Source organism: Crocodylus siamensis, chromosome 7 (genome assembly GCF_052110815.1).
Source record: "Crocodylus siamensis isolate JL-2025a chromosome 7, ASM5211081v1, whole genome shotgun sequence".
Classification (NCBI taxonomy): domain Eukaryota; kingdom Metazoa; phylum Chordata; order Crocodylia; family Crocodylidae; genus Crocodylus; species Crocodylus siamensis.
Window position 1 is genome coordinate 2,115,784 of NC_143401.1, and position 23,373 is coordinate 2,139,156.

A 23,373-nucleotide genomic window follows, 5' to 3' on the forward strand; every position below is an offset into this window, starting at 1 on the left:
AGCCGCACACAGTCACAACTGAAGTTTCAGGAAGATTAAGTGAGAGCTCAGTTCTGTCTAAAGACACTCGGGCCCAGGGTTTAGACTTTTTCGGTGCGAAGGTGAGAAGGGAGGTGGAAGCAACAGCATTCTGGGTGCTTTAAGGAAGCGTCACTTTTTCATGTCGGCATTGTTCATTTGGGTTGAATCGCAAGGCTTTGGGTACTTCCTACTAGACTGACAGCAGGCTTTTGTAGATCGCTAGGAAAACGCAAAGCAATGAAGGCTCCCAGGGTCTGGCATGTCTATAAAGATTGCCAGGTTCCCTTAGAGTCACGGGCGCAGCGCCCAGCATCCTTGCACCGGCTATGAAAAACACGCATTCGGAAAGGATATTAGTCCCAATGACCAGCCGATGGAAAGCCTGGGGGGTTAGGAAATTGGGGGTAGATTCATAGATGCTAGAGTCAGAAGGGACCTCAACAGATTGAACCCGACCCCCTGCCTAGGCAGGAAAGAGCACTGGGTCAGATGACCCCAGCCAGATGCCCATCCGGCCTTCTCTTAAAGACCCCCAGGGCAGGGGAGACCTTAAAAGGTCACAAGGCAATGCCACTTGTAACCCCTCCTCTGTTCCCAGGTTGGGCTGAAGTGCACCCCTCTTCGGTGCGGGGCTGGAAAGGGTTTACTCCCTTTCCGTCCGGCACTGCCTCGTGTAGAGTTTGCATCCTTTGGCCCTACCTTGCATGCATCCATCACAAGAAAGGGCAGGGAAGTAAGCCCGTACCGGCCACATGTTTTCCTTGGAATTTCCTGTTAAGCTCCCAAATGGGAAACTCCTATTTCCTGGAGCATTTTGTTCCCCTTGTATCAGATGATTAGTCAGCAAGGAACCAGCTTGATCTCAGGAATGCAAGGAGGAGGAGAGGCGGTGGGGGGACACGCTGAAGATAACTATGCTTGGGGAGGGCCGGGTGGGTGGGAAGGTGCTCCAGTGATCTTTCACATGTGCCGGTTAACTGCTTTTGATTCTGGCTTCCTAGCCACCCAATCCTTTCAGCCATCAAAATCCAAATGGCTGACATCTAAACTCTTGTGCATAGATGCCTGGGTGTCAAGCGGACAGTTCTGTGAACAAAAGTTTAAATTTCCCAGCCCTGCGCTGTATGGCTTGAAAACACAACTTCAAATAAAACCAGATTTCAAGCAGAACACGTTTTGTGCGTCGTCTCCCACACCTCCTCTCCAGCCATAAGTTGCTTACTGTGAATGCAAAATATTTTTAAAGGTTTATCAGCTTAAGAACACAATGAGACAGCCCGACTGATAGTGTGCAATATCCACCGCCCGTGGCTAAAACGTAAGCAACTCGGGAATTCGTGGCGGTCCCATCTCTTCGCCAAGGAATCTCTTAAGCAGACAAAGTACTTTCCACTCCTGCTCAGACTATCTTGAAGTAGCAGCATAGTGAATGCTGGGCCAAAGCCAACTGAAGCACGGCTGCAGGATACATTCCAGCAAAGCACCGGTTCAAGCTGTAGAGAGACAGCGTTTTCTTTCTTCAAAAACAAGCCGTTGCATGTCGGGTGCCCATCTGCCACCTCCGCGTTACATAAGTGGTAGCACAGCAAGCAGAAATAGGGAAAGGTCATGTGCATTCCCATCACCACCACTTCCCTCGAACCACCACTGCAGGACATTCAGACTGAAACTTCGACAAACCCAGAGGTCATCCAATTCCTCCTACTGTAACACCGGGTCAGGGAACGGGAACGGGAACCGTTAGCACACATGACTGTAGCGTGGAGCCAAAATGTATTCTTTCCTTTACAGACCGAAGCATGAACGTGCATACCAGCTTTCGGAAGTCACGCAAATAAGGTGGCATTTTTTGCTGAAAATGAATTGCTACAAAACAAGACGATGCTGACCAGGCAGGGTTGCAACACTTCTTTGACTCAGGCACTGTAAAAACGGGGAAATAAAACACACGCAACATGATGTGTTCCTAAGAGCAGTTAATCGGCTGCAGAAATAGTCCACAAAACTGGACTCCCTTAGTCTAGATGCGATATTTCCTATGCAGCATTTAAGACCATAAGAGGACTAGCTTGATCAAGCACTAAACATGCAAAAAATATGGGAATAACTAGAAATCTGTTAGAGTCATTTGTGAGGTTCTTAAGACAAGTATAGGTCGAGATGCATCTTGAACCCTACAGGCTAGTTGCTGTGAACAATGTCACAAGGCTATCCACCATCTCATACCAAAATGCTTAAGATGCCATCAAAAATGCTCTGTAAACCTGCAGGGCTTCCAGATGGCACTATCAACCTCAGCCAAGTGCCTCACCCCCACGGGAAGAGCTTTCTATACAAACTAAAAATTGGATTTCCTCCTTTTACGATCTCATAAAATGGCAATTATTTATTGGGATTTTACGGGAATACTCTCAACAAGTTTCATCATGAAAAGAAAACCAACTTGAAATACTATAGCATTTCCTCTGCTACCTTACGTGAACTCGGTCGAGGCACACCTCTGGGACAAACTCAGCTGGCCGTCACACCTAGAAAGCCCCAGCATTTGATCCACTCAAGTTCCACGTCTTGCAAGTTATTTAAGCACAGACAAAACCAGCCAGTACCAGGGAATACAACCATCCTTCACTTCACTTGGCTCTGTCTGTGGAAATGTTATAAAAGCGCTTTGGTTCAACTTTTGGGAACCAACCAACTTCCACGCTGCACCTGCTTATTTTAATTACTGACCGGACTAAAACCTCCATTAAAATGCAAGGCAAATCTGACAAATAGTCTCAGCTCCTGACTGCTTGGAAGAGAAACGAGAAAGAAAAAAAAAGAGTTTCCCACCACCGTCTCACAATTAAAAGGAACACAGATCAACCGGGTTTAAAGCTTTCATTTTACTCTGTAAATCTCTACACTTTAAAACACTTTTTGGAGCCATGTAACCCTCACATTACACTTGAGCATCCCAATTTGCAGCTGTAACAGTGTTTTAGATCTACACAAGTTTCCCTCTCCAGAAGTGTAGTATATTTGTTACTAGGCATCTTTACCAGCATGGATGTAACAGGTAATTACAGGTCTGACCTCCCTCTCTATTGCACAAATATGCCTTTGGAAACCGCACCGATAAATATTTGCTCAGTGCGAAGACAGCTCCAAGAGGAGAGGAACCATTCCAGTTTATCAACTTGACAATTCAAGTTAATACACGCCTTACTCTATATTTATTTAAGGAACTAGATAACACTTAGGGAGCTGATCTGGCCAAGTTAAGCACACTTCATAAAACTTCAGAGTGCTCCCCTGTGCGACGCACGTCCACATGAAGCATTTAGCCTGCCGTGCTGGAGCCCAGAGCAGAGCTCCAGTGGGCTCCTAGTGTTCAAAAGAAAAAAAAGAGACACATGGACAAAACAGAACAAAAAAAAAAGCAATTAAAAGTCTAGAAAACACAACAAACAAGGAAGGTCAGAAGAACTGGCACTGCGCTCAGTGATCTTCCGAGATCCCTACCAGCCCTAGCATCTATGAACCCTAGCGTCTAGTGTCTCTGCACGGTCTGGAAACGAGAAGACTGGGAGATGACCATCTCCCAATCCAAAAGATGACGTTGTTGTAAAGGAGGATGCTGAGAGACTATTCTGTGTCCAGAGGGAACTAACGCCAACTGAACAGCTTTCTTAGGTTGCAAAATGTTCATATTGCAAACCTTTACGTGCAGGTTGGGCACATGTACATTTGCTTGGGATGATTTTGGGAGGGATGACCCTGCCTGGAGGAAGGGAGAGGACTAGATCATTTGAGGTTCCTTCCAGCTGTTTGTACAAGCATTGTAGAGACTGAAGGAAAATGCCAAATATTATGCAGGCTTAATCTCAAAAAGACCAAACACTGCTTATGCATTGCATTAGACTCATAGACAATAGCTGTTTACGATGCCAAGGCCATTTTAAATAATTCAAGGAAATGGTCTAGAGATGAGATAACACAAAGATGAAGAAGTGATACAGCTGATTGTATCCTTGTATACAGCTGGCTACAAAGTTACCCCTTCTCCAGATGTGACCAAAGGCATCTGACCAAAATCCTAGCCAAAGGCGCCTACCGAGAAGGGGGTAACCCCTCCGGAGACCGTCAGCATCACTCCTGAACAGACGCACCTTGGCAAAAGTTGGACAGTATCAGCACTGCCTGCAAGTTCTACTAGAAGCCAATGAAATAAAAGTACAGCCACAGGTTATGTCTGCGAGCTGCACAGCAAACAATCCCCCATCACTAAACTAGTCCAAATGAATCACTGCGCCCCTGCCCAAACACGGCCTTTATAGATCTCAAACCTATGGTGCTAGGTATCTGGGCAATCCTGCACCCCAGACTAATCCCTCCCTCAAATGCAAGCAATCTGCTGAGGGGCCTTTTGCAACCCTGCGGTATGAAACGCCCTACAGCACAGCAGTGCTATCAGACGTGGGTTTCCTCGTGTTACGATAAATCCACGTGGAAACCGAGTGGGGAGAGTGGATCAATGCTCCGTGCTAAGATACACAGTCCAATGCAACACAGTGCCTGCTTCTCCACCTGGTCACCCCCCAAAAGATGTGTGCATCGAGAGCCATCATAACTGGACGATGAGCTGGATTCTTCTGACAGGTTTATTCTTGAGGTGGCATTACAAGGTATTTCACGTGGTGCATGGCATGTGTTTAATGGCAGGGGTATGCACACAAGTGCAGCTCCCACTTGGCGTGTTTGGGTTTGTTCTCCGATTACTTCGTTCTCACTCATAGTAGCTTTTTCCATGCAAGAGGGAGCTCCCTGGAGGAAGCAATGAAGGGTCAGGGTGCTACTATGGTGGCTGGGGTTGGAGGGGTCCCATGCCTCCGTCACCTCACCAGCTGCAGGGAGTCTTGAGGTGGGCCCAAGTCTCAGAGCATCAGTACCTGAGCTGCCAGCTCCTGTCCACATCCTGCTCCTACCACAAAGACAGTCACGGGGCACCGTTCTGACACCATAGCATGGGTGAAGCATGCTCCTGTCTTGTTGCACAGACCTTTCAAGGGCTTCTATATGAAGGAAAAAAAGATACGTGGGGTAATCATCAACCTTCGCTTTCCTAGACTGTTGAGGAAATTTAGGACACAACTCTAAACAAGAAGTTAATACTCATTTAATACCCAGATACACTGGAGGGTAGAGCTAGGATTCAGAGAGACCTTGACAAAGTAGAGAAAATTGCACCAAAAGAAAATCTCATGAGGTTCAACAAGGACAAGTGCAAAGTCCCGCACTCAGGACGGAGCAACCCCCTGCACCGGCAGGCTGGGGCTGACGGGCTGGGCAGCAGCTCTGCAGAAAACAGCCTGGGGGTGACAGCGGACAATTCGGTGGCAGCCAACAATAAGCTGGATGAGATCCAGCAGTGTGTCCTGTTGTGAAGCAGGGAGAAGTCATCCCAAAGTGCATCAGGAGGAGTGTTGCCAGCAGATCGAGGCTGTGATTCTTCCCCTCGATTCAGCACTGGGGAGACCACATCTGGAGTCCTGTGTCCAGCTGTGGGCCCCCACTACAGAAAGGATGTGGACAAATCAGAGAGGGTCCAATGGAGGGCAACAAAAAATGGCTGTGGGGCTGGAGGACAGGACTTGTGAGGAGAGGCTGAGGGAAATGGGCTGATTTAGCCTGTAGAAGGAAGACCGAGGGGGATTGAATAGCAGCCTTCACCTCCCTGCAGGGGGGCTGCAAAGAGGCTGGAGCTGGGCTGGTCTCAGAGGGGGCAGATGACAGGACAAGGAGCAATGGGCTCACGCTGCAGCAAGGGAAGTTGAGGTTGGATATTAGGAGAAACTCTCTCACGAGGAGGGTGGTGAAGCACCGGAACAGGTTATCCAGAGAGGTGGTGCAATCTCCATCCTTGGAGGCTTTTAAAACCCAGCTGGACAAAGCCTTGCCTGGGATGATGCAGTTGGGGCTGGTCCTGCTTGGAACAGGGGGTTGGACTAGATGCAACCTCCTAAGGTCCCTTCCAGCCTGCATTTTCTCTGACTATTTAAAATGGAAATTAGAGGTGGTTAAAATCCTCTCTTTACAGTCAAAGCTAGGGACTAATGCCACCTGACCCACTAAAGAGACTTTCCTTCCTTTGTGAACGTTTCTGGAGCGGCGCGCAAATATCTGCTCACTCAGAGGGGATCGTATATTCTCCTGCAGTGACACTAAAAATAGCTTTGCAAGGAATCCAGTTCTTTGGGTCTCAACCTCCACAGAGAACTAACTCGGTTAAAGAGAGATCCCCCTCCCCCCCAACTTTCAAACTCAGTCGAGGTTCTGAATCTTTGCCTCTCTGCAAGACGCTTTGCCACCCGATTTCTTCCCGTAACTACCCTTCTGCAACCGTGGACAGAACTAGAAATCAGCAGGGGTGCCCCATGGGGACTGACGGCACAGCGTGGCTCTGTCCAACATACGATGAGTAACCCAGCATAACAGCCACGTAACCCTAAAGCCTGTGCATACAAATCGCATCAAGTGACTGCAAAGCGCAAGAATAAAGCTAGAGTACGAAAGGGGCCTCCACTACCCCCCTGGTTTGGTTTTGTTCACAATCCTGACCACACCATGGTCATTTCTCATCATCAACAGATTCACTTTGATTTAACTCCAAAAACAGTGACGACGGCGCTACAGGAATGACCAGTAGGATGATTCCCTCTGCAAGGATTCGACTTTGCTCTGAAGACAGAAAATAAGCAGCAGCTAAACCAACAAGGAGGGAGGAGCGCGTGTGCCAGACTTGCTGGAACAATCCCATCACAGAGTTATCCTGAGCAAGCAGTTTGCTTCATATTTTAAAGAGAAAACAGGATTAGCTTCATGTTCAGCCTCATCTGGACCTAATTGCAGAAGCACTCCCAGGGCCCTAGTCCCACTGATTCAGTAGGAGACTCCCCCTCCCCATAACCCCCATGCACGAAGGTTGTGCAATTCACTGTTGTCAGCATCTTGAAGTTAATTACACCAAGAAAGATTTTCTTTTTCCTCCCCAAAGCAAAATATTCCTTAGTGCCAAGCAATGCACGGGGTATCCTGGAAGAACAAGCCTCTGTAAGCACCTTCCAGCCTGCCCAGAGCTTACCAGCTTCATTAGTGCCTGCATCCCGCATTTGAAACAAAAAGTTGGTGGGGGGGGGGAAGGGGGTTATAGTATTTTAAACTCTGGTTTGCATATACCATGAAAACAGTCTGCCTGAAGTATGATTGCACCCTACTTCCCCCCGATGCAAAGCCCCCCCACCTGCCAGTAAAAAGCAAGGATCTGTATTAAAATATCTTCCCATTCCAGGGTAATGCAGTGTGCAATAGAAAAAAACAACAAAAATGACGGCTCCTCTTCTGCAGAAGGTAACCTGCCCTTTGTGAATCAAGTTACCAGTCTCATCCAGTGCGGATCATTACTTAATCTTGAGAGCCCAGTCTCTTTGCCAAGCCATGACTCACTGGAAGGCCAGCCCTGGAAATGCATGCCCTTATTGCAGCCACTCCGTGCAAGCAGAGGGAAACCGTGCAAAGCAAACAGTACATAGGGCTGTTTTCTACCCTAAGGGGAGAAAAGGGGGGACCATGAGGGAAAAATAAAATACTTGGCCTTGTTTTTCTGCAACAGTCTTAGAGGAGATGTTAAAAGTTATTAAATTCCACATTTTGAAGCTCACCAGGGAAGGCTTTTGTCCCTATCCGCAAGCTATAGCCTGCTTTCAAGCCACACTCCAAGATTTAGCACTGGCCAGCGGCCAGTTAAGTCAACATCCCTGGCTGTTATTGTTTGACTACAAATTTCCTGTGCTGCTTTTCGGGGCAGTACTGGTTTCAGTTAGACGGCAGGCGTGAGCGAGCCGATCTGCAGAGGAAGGGCCACGATTCTGCTATCAGATCCACGGGGCAGCTGTTGAAAACCCAGTAAAATCAGTGGGATGTCACAATGACATCCCACTAGCTAGCTCAAATTATCGACCGGACTAAAACCTCCATTAAAATGCAAGGCTGTCATTTAGACCTTGCATCTAAATCGCCTTGCAAGACCCGGGACGAAAGCTACCAGGTTTTCTATACCGCTGGTTTGCAGAAATTGCTCAAGTTGCCTAGCACACAGATGCGGAAAGGAGCCTGCAGGGATCTTACTTCCTGAAAAAGGAACACCATTACATTAAGAAGTCTCCCCGTCAGGAGGTTAATATGAATCAAGCCTGCAAGTCTTTCAAAAGGGGATGCATTTCAGATGGCAAATAAAGGGGAAACAAAAGCAGGGCCTTCTGTTACGGCTGGGGAACTCGTAGGTGAAAATCTCAGATCTTCCTCTTTCTCCACCGCCTCCCATTAAGCATACCTGGTCCTTTCCTAGAAGCTACAAACTGAGCAACGGCTGCCCTCTCGTGTCCCAAGAGCAGCATTACCCAAACGCATCGTGTAGCTGTGCCGGAGCGATGATGCCCACGAACGCACAGGTTCTTTTGCCGGTTATTTCTGAGGAAAGCTATCCACATGCAGGGGCAGGAGTCCCGTGCCAGCACAGATCTGTTCTCGCCCAAGACCCCCGAGTGCACCAGACTGCCGAAGGACAGCAAACGGCGAGCACAAAACTGGGCCTTGTGTTCTGCTTCATCCTGACCTTTTGGGGCACGAGGCCGTGCTCGAATAGCCTGGCACGTAAGGAATCTTGAACTTTCACGATGCAAATTGTATCTTGAGAAACCAGTGAGCCACTTCCTCTCCAGTCTGCAGTCACACGACAGCCCCCTGGCAGCCACAGCGGCCACACAGCAGAAGGAGAGAGAGGATGCTTGTGCATGAGATATTTTAGTCCTTCTTGAAAATGAATCATCTCTGCCTCCCCTCCATGCTTGCTTTTCAAAGATGCCTTGTGAGTGAAGGCGCTGGATCAGGCCCAGATCGAGGTCCTGGACCCCTGTCCCCCTGCTTGACCTCAGGCAAAGAACTTCCCCTAGTGTGCCTCAGTTTTGCCTTGTCTATGAGATGAGCCCTGCCTCGGAAGGTACTGCAAGGATGGACTCATTCATGCGGAAGGCCTTCATCCCAGTGAGCAGGGCCATAGGAAAGCTGATGGATGCATCATTTCTCCTGCAACTTCTTCCCCCCTCTGAACCCGCAGGCCTGCTACTGGGCTCCCAATGGGGAGATCTGCTCTGCCAGGTCACCGTTCATCTGTCACGAGCTATGCTGCCTGGTGCAGCTATTAAACTTGCAGTTCAAGACAGAGATTTCGCTGTACAAACCGGATGGGGTGGCAGAGAGGGTCAAGAAGGGAAAGGACAAGAATAGCTTCTACTTTCTTCCCAGCCCAGGATCATCTTTTCTTGGAGGCAGCCCTCTGGCTCATTTGAAATCGTTTTCACGAGCATCTACTGAGCAGAAGCAATGAGAAACCCCAGGTAACCAACTGACCTTCCCTGGACTCCCAGCTGGTGCTCCCCGGAAAGTCGGGGAGTCCCGGGCGCCTGGGACAGGGCTCCGCATTGCTGCACAGGACTTCCCTTCGCCGCAGACCTAACTCCGGCACCACACAATCCTCCCACGCACGTGGCCACCTTCGACCTGGGCTTTTGGCACCTCCCCAGCCAGCCTTGCTCCAACTGGTAACCAACCCATTTTGCAGAGATGCAGCCTAAACCACCTACAAGCAAATAGTCCTCCGACTTCCTGAGACTGTGAGAAGAGACGTCTAGGAAGAGCGATGCACTCCCCCAACACTTGCCCTGCAATCGGCTCCTGCATGCAGGACGCAGCCGAGGGGGCAATTCAGGAGCCAAATGACCGAGCTCTCTCTGCAACAAACCTGTACGCAACCTCCAACCCAAACCAGAAACGCTGCTGGGATTATTTATTCAGCTTCAGATGGAGAAAAGAGAGACGGGAGCATACCCCCCCAGGCACGAAGCACTGAGGACCTCAAAGGCGAGCGTGGAGGAGCCCTTGTCTAGAGCAATGCGTGCATATCAGCACTACAAAATGAAACCGGTGGGATATACAAGTCTCTACAAGAGACCTGCGTGCCCTGTGTCTCCGTTCCCAAATCTGTAACCCTTCCTCTCTGAAGCACTGCCAGGACAAAAGCCAACGACAGTTCGGCACCGTGGAGAGGCGCGATAAATACTCCCGTCCAGACCCTTTGCAAGAAGCTTTGAAGCCCGGCAGCTGAAGGAGAATAACTTGAAGGCAGACTTTTCCCATACAGATTAACAGACGGATGTAAAACTGGAATCTCCTGTTCCAGGAAGCTTGTGGAAGATGCCCGCTTCCCGAAGCAAGACAGAAGCACACTGTACGAGAAAGAAGATCAAACGTCCTTCCCGCCCCAAGCAGCGATCAATGGTTGTAAAGTTCATCAGCATCGGGGGCACTGATGATCTTCCTGAACATGCACAGAGCCCCTAGCGCTGTACAGCCAAGGAAAGTGTCAGATGCCTCTTCCAGGTTTCTTGCCACACTTTACTTCAGCAGCATTTAGGGGCACAAGCCAGCTGCAGAAGTGAGGACCAGGCTTAGTTTTCACCATGCACTCAAGAGAGAAGGGCATAACAGGGCGGCTGACGAAGAATGGTTAGCAACCAAGCAGACTGGCACGGGGCGGGCAGCACGCTGGTACCCTGCAAGGCAGCTCACGCGATCAAGGGCAGGTGTTGCCACTCGCATCTCGTGAAGGCAGCAATAGCGATCAGAGACAAAGTCCACTTATAAAAGAAAACAAGTCTGCCTAATGGCAAGGCTCCACCACCATTGTGTGCCATTTAGCACGAGCTGGAAAGCAGAAAAGCTGCAGTGGAGGAAAATAAAGAGCAACACCAGTTTGCTCCGCTTAGTCCGCGTACAAAACCTCCTCCACACACCCTGCTCATCCCGTCACCTTCCCTAGCTAAATTCTTCAGACAGCCAGGCCATGACAGGCACCAAAAGGACAGGGCAGATGTTCAGTGGCTTGAAAAAATCCAAACCGGACCCTAAAGTCCACCCGAGTGTTGCCTCCAAGGGCAACAAGCCTCTGCTCCATTTTACAGATGGGGAAAGTGAGGCACCAGGAGCTAAAGCGCCCTAACCAGCGTCAACTATGGTGAAAAAAGAAAACTAGAAACAGAGTCCAGGTCTCCCAACACCCTCCTACAGGGCTATGACAGCTACCTAACTGTGGTTGGAGTAGGCCTGAGTCCGCAGGAAAACAGATTACAGCTACTAGTAGAGGCCTCTGATGCCTGAAGTATCATGAATGAGGTGGGAATGCACTGGACAAACTGCTCAGCATCTGCAAGATTTCCCTTCCAAAATTACTTTCACTACTTCAAATATTTCTGAAGTATTAAAAACTTATACGTAGGACACCAGCATCTCTACCGCTTGGCCATTAAACCCCTTTCCCCAGGGCGAACCCCCTGCATGTGCTGTGGAGACCTGACCACCGGCTACCCCTTGAAGCAGTTACTTGAGATGGGGTCCAGGAGCATTTCAGGATCTCTAGAGATTCAACCCTGATCCAGACAGAAAAGCACAGTCCATAAGGCTTGATTTTACTGCATAACTGCCCTGCTCTGCTCGAAACTACGACAGCGATGGCTGTACAGTTCTCAGCTGGCTGCCCCAAGCGTACCACGACCGAGCAAATCATCTAAGCCAACTAGAAGATATGCTTCAAAGGACTGACAGAAATCCAAGTGGCCAATGTGCTGCAATGTGCTTCCGCCGATTTTAGAAGCGTAGCCAACTTTATTACTCGCAGCAACACCTCCAAGGACGTTCTGTATCACGATGCTGTTAAAAAGCCACGCAGTCCAATGGAAATAGCCATCGTCTTTTGGTAGATTTTAAACGAGGCATGGTATTGTAACGCTCTCCTGGTGTGGAAGTCGGATGGCTTTACAGATCAAAACGGGAGACGACTCGCAGCATCTCCAGGACTTTCATCGAACAACTCAGAACAGCATCCCCACGCTCTCCGTGCAAAAGCTTTCCCCCAGATTTCCTCCAGATAGCTGTGCATAATTAGCAAAAATATATATGCTGTTTTTGTCTGAACCTGCAGGCAGCTGACTCGATGGTTACCCTTGCAGGGTGAAGGGGATCCCCGCTCTGCTGCTCACCATACCAAAGCAAGGCGGAAGTCAGAGTTAAGAAACTCCTGGTTTCAGAAGTCAGAGGGCAGCAAGTTCACCTGATCCCTCCGACAAATGCAAAGAGCAGGGAGTGATTCATAATGTTATGCCCTGCCCCTGTTTCTTTCCATTTCATTTCACATGAAAAAGGCCACCTCTTTAAAGTGCAGATCAAAAGTGTCACAAAGACAGCCCCGGAGGTGAATGACTTTTCTATTTCTTTTTCTTTTTTTTTTTTAAATAAGAAAGCAGAACAGACATTTTCTTACTTCTCTGTGAGCTTTCTTACACTCTCCTGCTCAAAGCATCTCCCCCCGACCCTATAGTGCACTGCTCCAGACATGGAGGTCCAGTCTACATGGAGAATTTAGCCCTACTCTCCATTACAAGTGGCGGCTTCTTCACTACCAGACTCTGCACCCACGGCCCCATCTCATTTCATACAGGCCACGTGACAGTCATCAGACGGCAGTCTGCAGTCACCTGGGCTGAATTCAGACTGGCAAGGCAGAAATCAAGTGTTTTATACTCTACTGAAGAAAAGAAAAAAAATTCTGCAAAGAAAGATGGTTTTTTGCTGTTATTTAGTTAGTCTAATAAAAGCTATTACCTGTAACCCGAGTTTTGCCGTCTCCATTTCTGAAACCAACACAGCTACAACACTTATCCTTTATACACTACCAGCCACTTCCCCTCCTCTGCCCCATCTTTTTCTTTTTTCTTTTTTTACTGCTGCTAAACAAAGGGTTTCATAAATCTACCTTTATGTTGGTTTTTCTCCTTATGCAAAGAGCACGCACAAAGGAACAGCCATAAAAGCATTTGGAGCGGAGGCAGCAAACAGGCTCCCACTTGCTGCTAGCAGGCTTTTGTTTGCTGGGAACAGACTTTGCCTACTTGGGGGCTTCTGCTCCATCCCCTGCTGTACCTGGAAGAGACACCAAGCAGGCAGGTCATATTGGCAAAGCAGCAGCAGTGAGAAATCCCAGTGGGAAGCAAGATCAAACCCACACACAGACATACCACATAGCAGCCGGCAGCAACAGCAGCGTGAAATAAAGGGTATTTTTAACTACCGGATGCAAAGGCAAATAAAATGCAATGCATCTTTGGAACCGAACCTGACCAGTCACATCACTCTGCCTGTCACATCACCTCTGTTAGAAGAAAAAAAGCAAAAACAAAACCAGCAATTAGAGCTCCCCTGACACAGTAGAAGCAAAACAGGTCCATACTTCTCAAACTCTCAAGCCCCCCTCTAAACAGGAAGGCCGCTCAGCATCAGGGAGCAGTGGCTATGTATTTAGAGGAGTACAACTTCCCCATGCACATTTTGAATTAGAAAGCTTCTAAAAAATATGAATCTTCATTTCTACCTAGGAGAAGTTTTACAACCTCTGCTCTCTTCTATGCCTGATGAAGGGAGAGTGTGCCCAAAAGCTTGTAAATAAATACCATAATTTGTTTACAAATATCTAGCTGGTCTAATAAAAGGAGATCACCTCTTTCACAAGTTTTGATTCTAAAAAATAAAGTATCCCATCCACACATGTATATTAAATTATATACCCCACTTCTTGATTCCCCCAGGGGGGTGGTCTTAAAGCACCTCAAAACATTGCCACCTTTTACAGGCGAAGACACACTAGAGGGAATTAAGCAGCTTGCCAAATATCAAGCACAGAATCAGAGGCAGAGCAACCAAAATCACATGGGCGTTTCGACTCTCTAACTAGCTCCCCTTTTTAACTAGTCTTGGGAGTTTAAGCTTCCAAAAGCAAGAGATGTTTACTGCACTCGATTCCTGAGGATGCACGATTCCAAAACTAATTGCTCATTAATTTGCACGAGGTGCTGATAGAAGACACTTGAAAATGTATTCCTTGCTGCCTGTCCTCTTGCATCCTTTAAGCTGGGAAAGACAGGATACAGCAGTATGCCAAGAAGGACAGAGGAGAAAGTTGATCCTGAATAAGGAACAGAAAAGAAGCTCCCCTTACCACCCCCCCCAATAAATAAATAAATAAATAAATACACTGAACATCTGCAGTGCCACTTGCAGAGCACAAGAAGCCGCTTTTAGGTGCAAGATTATACAATCCTGGTAGGTATTGTCTGCTTGATGAACAGTACATCATGATTGCCTCCTTGCAGGATAGGAAAGGCAGGCTCACAGTCGAGACAGGAAAGCTACAGGGAGTTCATCCTAATAATTGCTGAGGAAGGAGGCAGAAGCTGACATCAGAATAATTACAGGCTACAGTGTTAGGCAGGTGGATCCAACAGGGATGCTTCCCACACACCAGTCAAATGCTTAAAAGGACCAGATGAGCCCTATATGCAACTGTTAAACTATAACCAGTTCAATTGTTATTGGCAAGTGAATATAAGGTTTGTCCCCACGTTATTTCACGCCAACACCATAGCAATGTATCCAAATAACCATGGGCTTTTGGCAAAATTCCCACTGCCCCCTCAGACACTTAAATCACTTATTTCTTAAGGTCTTATTCTAGAGCTCAATGCCAGAGGGGAAAAAAGAGATCCCTGTATTAAAGATCTCAGAGCAGCGTGGCCAGAACAAAGAAAGGAAGTTATCTGTGAGCAGGAGGGACTGGAGAGTGGACTGGACAGGACACTGCCATGTGTGAGCTGCAACAACCAGCAGAAATCTATATTCAGTTTGCAGAGCGTTAGGGTGGCAATCCTTCACCCCTACGCACCAGCAGGAAGGATCCCAGGCGGAGGGAGGGAAGGAAGAGCTGGCCGAGGACTCTGAAGTCACTTTTCTTGGCAGCTCTCATTTAAATGCAATCCTGGAAGCTCTCTCAGGGAGACAACTTGCTCCACCATTTCTTGCCTATACATTTTGTTCCACTTGTTGGCACCTCTCCTCCTCCTCCACTGGGCAACACCTAAGGGAACGCCAGCAAGTTCCCGCCCGTTTCACGAGACAGTGATAAACCAATCATGGCAGTACCTTGGTGCCTACACAAAATCCTGGGTCCATTCCTACAGCTCTTTCCCATCTTTGACAGGTTCCCCACCATCGCTCACCCACTAGTACTGTTCCTACAAGGCTATTCTGTGCATTTATATTCCTCCCTCTCTGCCTCATTAGAGCTCAGGTTTTCCAACAAGTCCAGATAAACCCATTAATATTAATCCAGAATAAAACACCATATGCCTTTAATGCCCCGCAATTAGTCCAAAGACTCTCCTATCACTGTCTATACACACAGGGCAGCCTTTAGAAGTGAAAACGAATTAAAATCAGAAGACAGCAGCCAATCCCAATGTTCAACAGCCAAGGCAGCCAGCCAAAAGGAGCTCCCCCATCTAGCACGTTGGTAGCAAAGCCCAGAGACTACACAGGAATCACGATCAACGGTATGGCCCGAGCGGCCGCCGGGGCGTGTTGCAATGCAGTTTGGAGTGCACCAGCTCTGAACACGTGCCAATGCAGTCGAAACACAAGCCAGCCATGCAACATTGTGAACGTGGTTAACATACAACTGGTTAAGGACAGAAGTTCATCACATCACCAGGCTTTGGAAGAACAAAGGGCGTCAGCCTCACTTCAGCTAGTCGCACAGCTCCTCCGCACGGCTCAGCCTTACCTCATCTCCGGTCACAGTGCCGGGAACAGAACCCACGAGTCCTGAACTTAGCAGCACTTGGAGAATGAACCTCCTTAAAAGCAAAGTAATTTTTAAAAAATAGATAATAAAAGACCCATCTGCTTATTCTACCGCTCATGTGAGAGGCCCAGTGTGTCGGACATGGGCAGTGCAAACTATCGTGTAGAGCTCCACAACTGATGGAAGCAAGACATAGGAAAAGAAATCCTGGTGCAACAAAGGTGCTTTTGGTTTGTGTTCGCACCCTGAAATTTGTTCAGGGCTGGGAGGGACAGGAGTCATGCTACAAAACAGGTCAGCAAAATGATAATATATTTAAAAAAAAAAAAAAAAAGCTGGAGCTTTTCACCTTCAGATCACTTTTTCAACCCAGGAGTAAGCTAAACTGGCTGCAGTTTGAGGGTTGGTTTCTGGCCTCGGTGAAATGAGTCTGAGGTCCGAGCCCCACTGCCAGGGGACAGGCAATGATGGATTATGACATTCGGACACAGTTGGTCACTGGCAGTCTTAGCAACTGCAACTGCTCGCAACTATGGTTTGATCAGATGGTGACACATCCATCCCTGTCGTCCCCATGAAGCACCTTCGGTGCAAGCTGAAGCTCGCCGCTGGGATGGCAGATACCAGCCCCGGCCCCGTCTCAGCTGTGCTTTGTGGATAAAAGAAGGGCTTCCATATCCACAGCCGACTAAGCACCTATAACCCGAGCTAAATTCACAGCTCTCTTTTCACTAAAGGAGCCTAATCACAGGGCAGGATCACCAGAAATTAAACGCTCACTAATTACAGGGCACAGCAGTAACCCCTGTCACCGGGAACATTAGTGCGACGAGCAATTTGCACATCTGCCCTGGCAGAGGTAGGGGGCCATCACTGCTCCAGCTGGGCCATTAGATCCAACAGACCGATTTTCCACAGTCCTAAATTAGCCTCCGTGACAGGCTGCTGCCCTCGCGGCACAAAATGCCAGACAGTTGAGGACTGCGCCGTACCCGTTTCAGGGTGGCACCGTTTGCCTTGACGAGCACGATCCACAGACGGTTTTTTTGTGGTCATGCAACTTGGATACTTAGCTTATATCATAGCTCAGCACAGGCACCAATTATCCAAATACGTGGCTGCCATTTAAATGGAATTTAACGACAGAAATTTAAAAGGGTTTTCTCCTCCCCTAGTGCCGAATTGAGAAGAATTTGCTCTGACCTCACCTCAAGCGATTCATAATTTCTCCTGTTGGCTGGCAGCAATGGAGCAAGGCAACCCTCTATTCCCATTTCAGAGTGAGGTAAGGTGAACGTGCCTGTAGCGAGAGACTATTCACAAAGCAGGGAAGATAAGATACTCGCAAGAAAGCAGTTTCCATAGGAAAAGCAGCCGTCCGGCTACTCGGAGCATATCTGCAGCCATTCAAGCAAAAGCTAGAATGAAGTGCCATTAAAGTCTTTACTCTATCCAGAAGTCAGCTGGTTTTAATTGTGGCCAAAATCCTACTTGTATCACAGGTTAGATTTAACTAAGATACAGATCAGTTTACCTCCAAGCAAGTCACGTAGTGCCTGAAGTGACTTTACAAGTCTTGGGTTTTTTTGCAAGAAACCCACCTGTTGCAATCTATGAAAATAAATATGGAACTAGGCATTAGGAGCTAACGATCTCATCCCTGCTCTTCCACAGACCTGCAGTCTGGCCTTGGATGCATCACTTCCCCGAGGGCACGTTTACATGTTCATTAATGCGCTTTTGTTAATGCACATTAAAATTTAGTACTTCCATTGTGAGGTACTAGAAAAGGGCGCATTAGCCTATTTTAATGCGCATTAGCAAAAGCACACTTTTTTGTGATGCTTTAATTCACATTATAGTAGGCTAATACGCATTAAAACGCACATATAGACACACCCTGTTCCTCCCAGCTATAAAATGGAGGTGCTCCAATTTATAACGTGCTTTAGGAATGCAGAAGCAAATTCTGATCTCTCGCCTGTGAAATCTGGTAAATAAACCCATTCCAGATCGGCAATGTTTTTACTTGAAGCCTAGTCTAGTCTCTCCTATAACATTAACATTTCTGCCTAACCAGGGCTTTTCTGACAGTCTTATCCTACAGCAGGCCTCAAAATGAAGGAAACTTCTTTAAAAAAAAATACATGATAGCTAGGGCAAAGAGAAGAGAGATTAATATAAGCAATTTCATAATAAAAGTAACAGAACAATACTTACCAGCGTTATCTTCCATTTCTCTCGTACGCTCGTTTTGTGAAAAACTGTAAAAAAAGAAAGAGGAAAACCAAAATTGAAGCACAAGGTGATAAAAGAAAACCTTGCATTTTACCAAAGGCACCACCTAAGTTTAGCTTCACTGTCAGAAGAGGTCTTCGTACATCCCCATAAAACCTGGGCGACGTCCCACTCGGTAAGGTTGGGGATGAAGGAGTCATTTGCAGTAACAGAATGGGAAGCCCCAGCATGATAAATTAATCCCAGATAGCTTCAAATAATCACTACAGCACAACAATCATTTTTTCTACACATTACATGTTACAAATCCAAATGGGATGGGTTCAATGTCTGTAACATCCAGAAAACCTCACCTCCTTACCCTGGTACTAGGTGCACCACCAGTCCTACCCAGAATAATACGCATGCAACATTTCAAAAAAGAAGAAGTTTAAGATGCAACTTCCAAGTCCCTTCACAACAATGTGCTCTGACTGCAAAAGCAACTATGCAGCCAGTGGGACAAAAAAACAAGCACAAAACCAATACCAGATTATGACACGCTGAGGCCCTAAACTACGTCCAGCTTAAGAGGCCCCATTTGATAAAAATAAAGCACAAAATCCATGAAAATGGATTTTCACGAAATTTTAAGATGAATCATTGTTATTTCTGCACAAATTTCAGAACTCTGTATGCATAGGAACCGTGGAGCCATATACATGTCCATGTTTGTCATATTAGGACGAAAATGTCTAGTTTTTCTTTTTTCTTTTTTCTTATTTAGAGGCCCCTCATATTGTGAGGCCTTAAGCTGGAGCTTAAGTAGCTTAAGCTTAAATCCGGCACTGTGCAAAACTAAGAGGCTGGAGTCTCTGTTCAAAGGAGCTTACAGTACAAATTCATAGGGACTGATGACAAAACCAGAGTCAGGAGTGAATGAAAGGTATGGAGAGAGGTATTTCAAGAGTCACAGTGAGCTCAGGACCCAACTAGACAAGCGATTTCCAGAAGACAGCTTTTAGCCACCGTCCGCCTTTTCTGCTCAAACCTTCGGCAGTAACCAACTAAAAATACTCTCATTTCACCTTGGTCTCTGGTAGCCAAGAAGCACTAATAGTTTACTGATCAGAAATCCCAGGAGGTTTTCCACTTTAAGGGTTTGTTTTTTTTTTTGCTTTTGATCTCACAAGGTGCAGCAGCATCAACAGGGTGCATGAAGCCGCACAAGGCTGCATTACCAAAGGAGACGGCGCCTTGGCTGGAGGAGAGTTTTCACAAGGTACTGCAAGAACTTCCCTGAACTGAGGAGCAGGGAAGTTGCAGCGAGGAAAGCTGAGGTTGGATATTAGGAAAAACTCTCACTAGGAGGGAGGTGAAGCACTAGAAGGGGTTACCCAGAGAGGTGGGGGAGTCTCCATCCTCGGAGGTTTAAAGGACTTGGGTAGACCAAGCCTTGGCTGGGATGATGTAGTTGGGGCGGGTCCTGCTTGGAGCAGGGGGCTGGGCTGGATGTGACCTCCTGCAGTCCCTTGACCCCTCATTTTCTATGATGCTATGCTTGGTCTAAAGAGCCAAACTACTTATGCTCTGTGATGCCGTTCCAGCAGTGCCCTTCAACAGGAAAATCAATCCACCACGAACAAGGGAAACCGCAGCAGAGCCCAGGGCCCAGCTCCCTGTTGGAGCCGTTCTGACCCATAGAGCGGGGGTGGCGAGAGCACAGTATCAGGATAGGAAATAGCACCTCCTACCCAGCAAGCAGAATACACCAAGGCCTAAACAGGGCAGAGCACGCTAAACACTTTGTTAGTCAGTCCCCTGGCTCCAGATCGCCATCTCTGCAGCAATTCCAGCCGAGGCTGCCCGCTAGCACCGGTACAAAAGCGCGCTCTCGCTGGGCTCGGCGGAGAGGACACTACCTGGAAGGACAGAAAACAAGAGCTCGAATGAACTGCACACGCAGCTTCCCACCAGGGACAGCCCGGCTGGTTTACACCCTCCTTCCCCCGCAAACCGGATGGGTCGTCATCCCCCCACAGCTCAGCTGGCACAGTAGAGAACATCTGTAGATCAAGCCTCCATACCTACAGTCTCCGAAGGCAGGAGAGGAATGGAGACGGCCCCCTCCCGACTCGGGCATCGTCAGACAAACAGCCGCCCTCCCGCCACCACTCCCCAAGGGATGTTGCTTTCTCTTCCCTTTCAAGGACGCTTCTGCATTGGCTCTGCTCCCTGAGATCTGTTTACTACAAAGGGCACATTTGTGATTGGAATACTAATTCTTCAAGCGCTCGCCCCACCGATTGCCAAGCGCCTGCACTCCAAGGACATCTGCCGCAGACGAGCACGGCTGGAAGTCACATTAGCCTGAAGAGGAGAGGCTTCTCCCTAGCACAACACTAAAGCAGAGAGGCAAAAATCGTCTTCTTATTCTGCAGAAGACAACGTGGTAGGGAAGGGCACAGAGGTCTACTGCTACAGCTGGGTCAGGATGCCGAAGTTCCTGCATCTCCCATGCAACTATGTGAGTGGGAATAGGATGCCTCAATTTAGAAACCCAGGAAATGCCTTAGTGGGCTGGATTAGCGGTCCGGCTAGTTGAGCTCCCTGTCTCCAATAGCATCCACTACTTCAGAAGGACTTCTGCAGAAAGACAGTCCTAAAATAATCTAGTAGGCAACAGTTGTGCCGTCTGGATCATGGCGTATGCATGAGAGGTCACCAGGACCTTCAACACGTTTGCCTGGGCAGGAGCATGGAGGGGTGGAGGCTGCCCAGACCTTGCCCCCTACAGACCACTGAGGTCAGACCAAGTCCAGATGTTTGATACCCCGACAGCTGTATTTACATGCACATCTGGGAATCAAACCTGGGTCTCACTAAGCCAGACAAGGACTCTATCACTGAACTGCAACAGCAGGGCTCAAAGTTTGGGAGCGCACAAGGGCTGCTACCGCAGGCTGATGGTCAAGGGCCCACGGCCAGCCGTGAATGGCGAGAGGATATATAGCATAGCTTTTATCACCTTTCCTATGGCAGTCCTGCAGTAGTGGGCACACCTCGCATCTTTGGTGCCCGGGTCTTTCAGCCTGTTCCACAAGTCAAAAGACGCAGGTTTCCTACCAAAATTATTCGAGCTCTGTGAAAAGACATAAAAAGTGCCCCAAAGGGAAAATGCCTCCTCCTCTAAAAGTCAGAGGTTGCCTTAGCCACTGCATATACAGTCCTTAAGACATGGTTTGTCTTGCTGGGTTTGTTCGGGTTTTTTTGGACAATCTTGCTCTCCAGAAGTGTTGCATCACTTTTAGAAACCAACTATTCAATGACACCCTGTAGCTATGAGGTTCAATTGTATGTTGAATGGAAAAGGTTTGTTTTTTTTAAATCAGTTTTAAATGCACCACCTTGCAACGTTATTGGCTGCCCTTGTTATTGCGTTATGAATCCGGGTAAATGGAGCACGTCCTCCTTGTCTAGGAAATTATTGTATTACATCCCCTCTTAATGGGTTTCTCCAAGATAAAGTTGCTTCAGTCTTCCAGAGATGCTTGGGTCAGAAGGGACCTTAGCAAATCATCGGGAGTCAGTCTCTTCTAATCAGTTTATGCAGGCGTCTTGCTCCCATCAGCCCTTTCTGAACCCCTCTTATTATGCAAGAACCATTTGGAGATGGTCGTGTCATGCATAGGAGGGCATAACTGATTTATAATAGCTCTGCACCATTTTCACGGTTCTCCACTTTATTCCTTATGCATCTTAACATGCTCTGCTGTAATCCCGAGTCTTCCTTCTGCAACCGATGCTCAGTTATTTTTCCCCTCGAGCTGACATTGGGAGTTTAGACCATAGCACAAGCAGTTTAAATTGTTCCCCCTGACCCAGGTTAGTTTCCAATGGTCAGCGAGTCCGCTCTGCCTCGCATTGCCCATTCATTTAACTGGGTCCGGACCGTCGGAGGGCTCACAACTGCCTCCAGCCTTGACTAACCAAAGGCATTCTGATAGCTGCAAATTTTGCCTCTTTGCCCCCATGGTATAGTATCAATTTTTTACACACTGAAGCTCACATAAAAGCTTGTAGTGATGCACTAGCAACCTGCCATGATAGGAAGCCGTGAAAACAGGTAATATCCTGGCAAGTAGGGCTTTGCTTCGATATGGATCGCGGTAGCTAATGAAAGACACAATCACAGCAACATCATTAAGCTGAACAGCACCTTTTAATAAATGTTAATACTACCAAAGAAGCCTGCTCTCTCAAATAACAACCGGGTCCACCCACAGAGGGATTCACTTGCAATTGATGCGGTGCCGACAGACACGTTAACTAAGTGTTGCTAGCTCAATCACAGGCTTTACGCTACAATACACACCACGCTGATTTTAAAAGGTATTTATATTCTGATAGTGGCCAGAGGTGCCATACAACATCCACTGCATGAAGTACTGGACAAACACAAGTAAGAGACTGCCCCTTCCTGGAAGAACTAAATACATTTGCAAGACAATGGGGAGAGGAAAGGGTTGCAGCTAGCAGGGGAACTGAGGCACGGAGACCAAGTGACTCGCTCGACGCTGCGTAGAGGTCCGAGGCAGCTTCCAAGGTCTCATCCTACAGCTTGGGGTTAAGACGTTCAACTAGCCCTCCTCACTGCATTAGCCCCCAACAGCAGATAATTCAGCCTTGCAAGAAAAAAAAAAAAAAAAAAGAGCGCGACAAGAAAAAACTGCCAGCCGAAGCATTAGATCCGCTCGCCCATCCGCTCCTATGCAAGCGGTGACTAAACGAATGACATCTCGCTCCCTTGCCAATTGGTTGCACGTGACAGGAAGGCGGGCGAGGAGGTTTTTGCAAGGCTGAGATAACTTGCATCATGCTCAGATATGCTGCCCACGGCGCACCATGCACAGCCCTCACGGGAAGGGGCTGTAATAACTCAATTAATCTGCCAGCTGTAAGATTAAACACAGAGAAAACAACATTAAAATTCTGCCCTACAAAGGCGAGTAGCTCAGCAGCATCGAATACTCCCCGGAGACAACGTCTGGCATTGGTGCACAGAGGCAAGCCTAATGCGTGGAAAGGGAGGCAGTTTGCTAGAAGCCAATGGACAAACCACTGGAAATCAGCATCCTGGGCAATTCCTTGCAGTCGAGGATGATGGTCTTCCATGCTCGTCTCATCTGTAGGGGTGAAGATGGCTGATGAGGCTAACCCGGGATCAGCCTCTGCTGCAGCTCAGGCACGTTTCCACGCGGGGTGGGTGGCTCTGGGTTCTTGGTTCGGTCTGCAAGACTTTCCACCGCTCCCATTTTTCCATCTCTCGTGGTCATTGCAAAGTTTCGAAG

At 47.9% G+C, this 23,373-nt stretch overlaps 1 protein-coding gene across 4 annotated transcripts in view; it reads right to left on the bottom strand.

Annotated features, from left to right (window-relative positions):
* PHACTR4 (phosphatase and actin regulator 4) overlaps positions 1–23,373 on the bottom strand; it is a 91,426-nt gene that overhangs the window by 41,987 nt on the left and 26,066 nt on the right. For 3 of the 4 annotated variants that reach the window (XM_090056568.1, XM_090056569.1, XM_090056570.1), the window contains exon 2: positions 18,026–18,069. In XM_090056568.1, coding sequence (XP_089912694.1) covers positions 18,026–18,041 — 16 coding nt within the window. In that variant the 5' untranslated portion in view covers positions 18,042–18,069. Of the gene's footprint in view, positions 1–15,784; positions 15,858–18,025; positions 18,070–23,373 lie in introns of all 4 variants that reach the window. The other variant, XM_090056571.1, reaches the window with a different exon arrangement.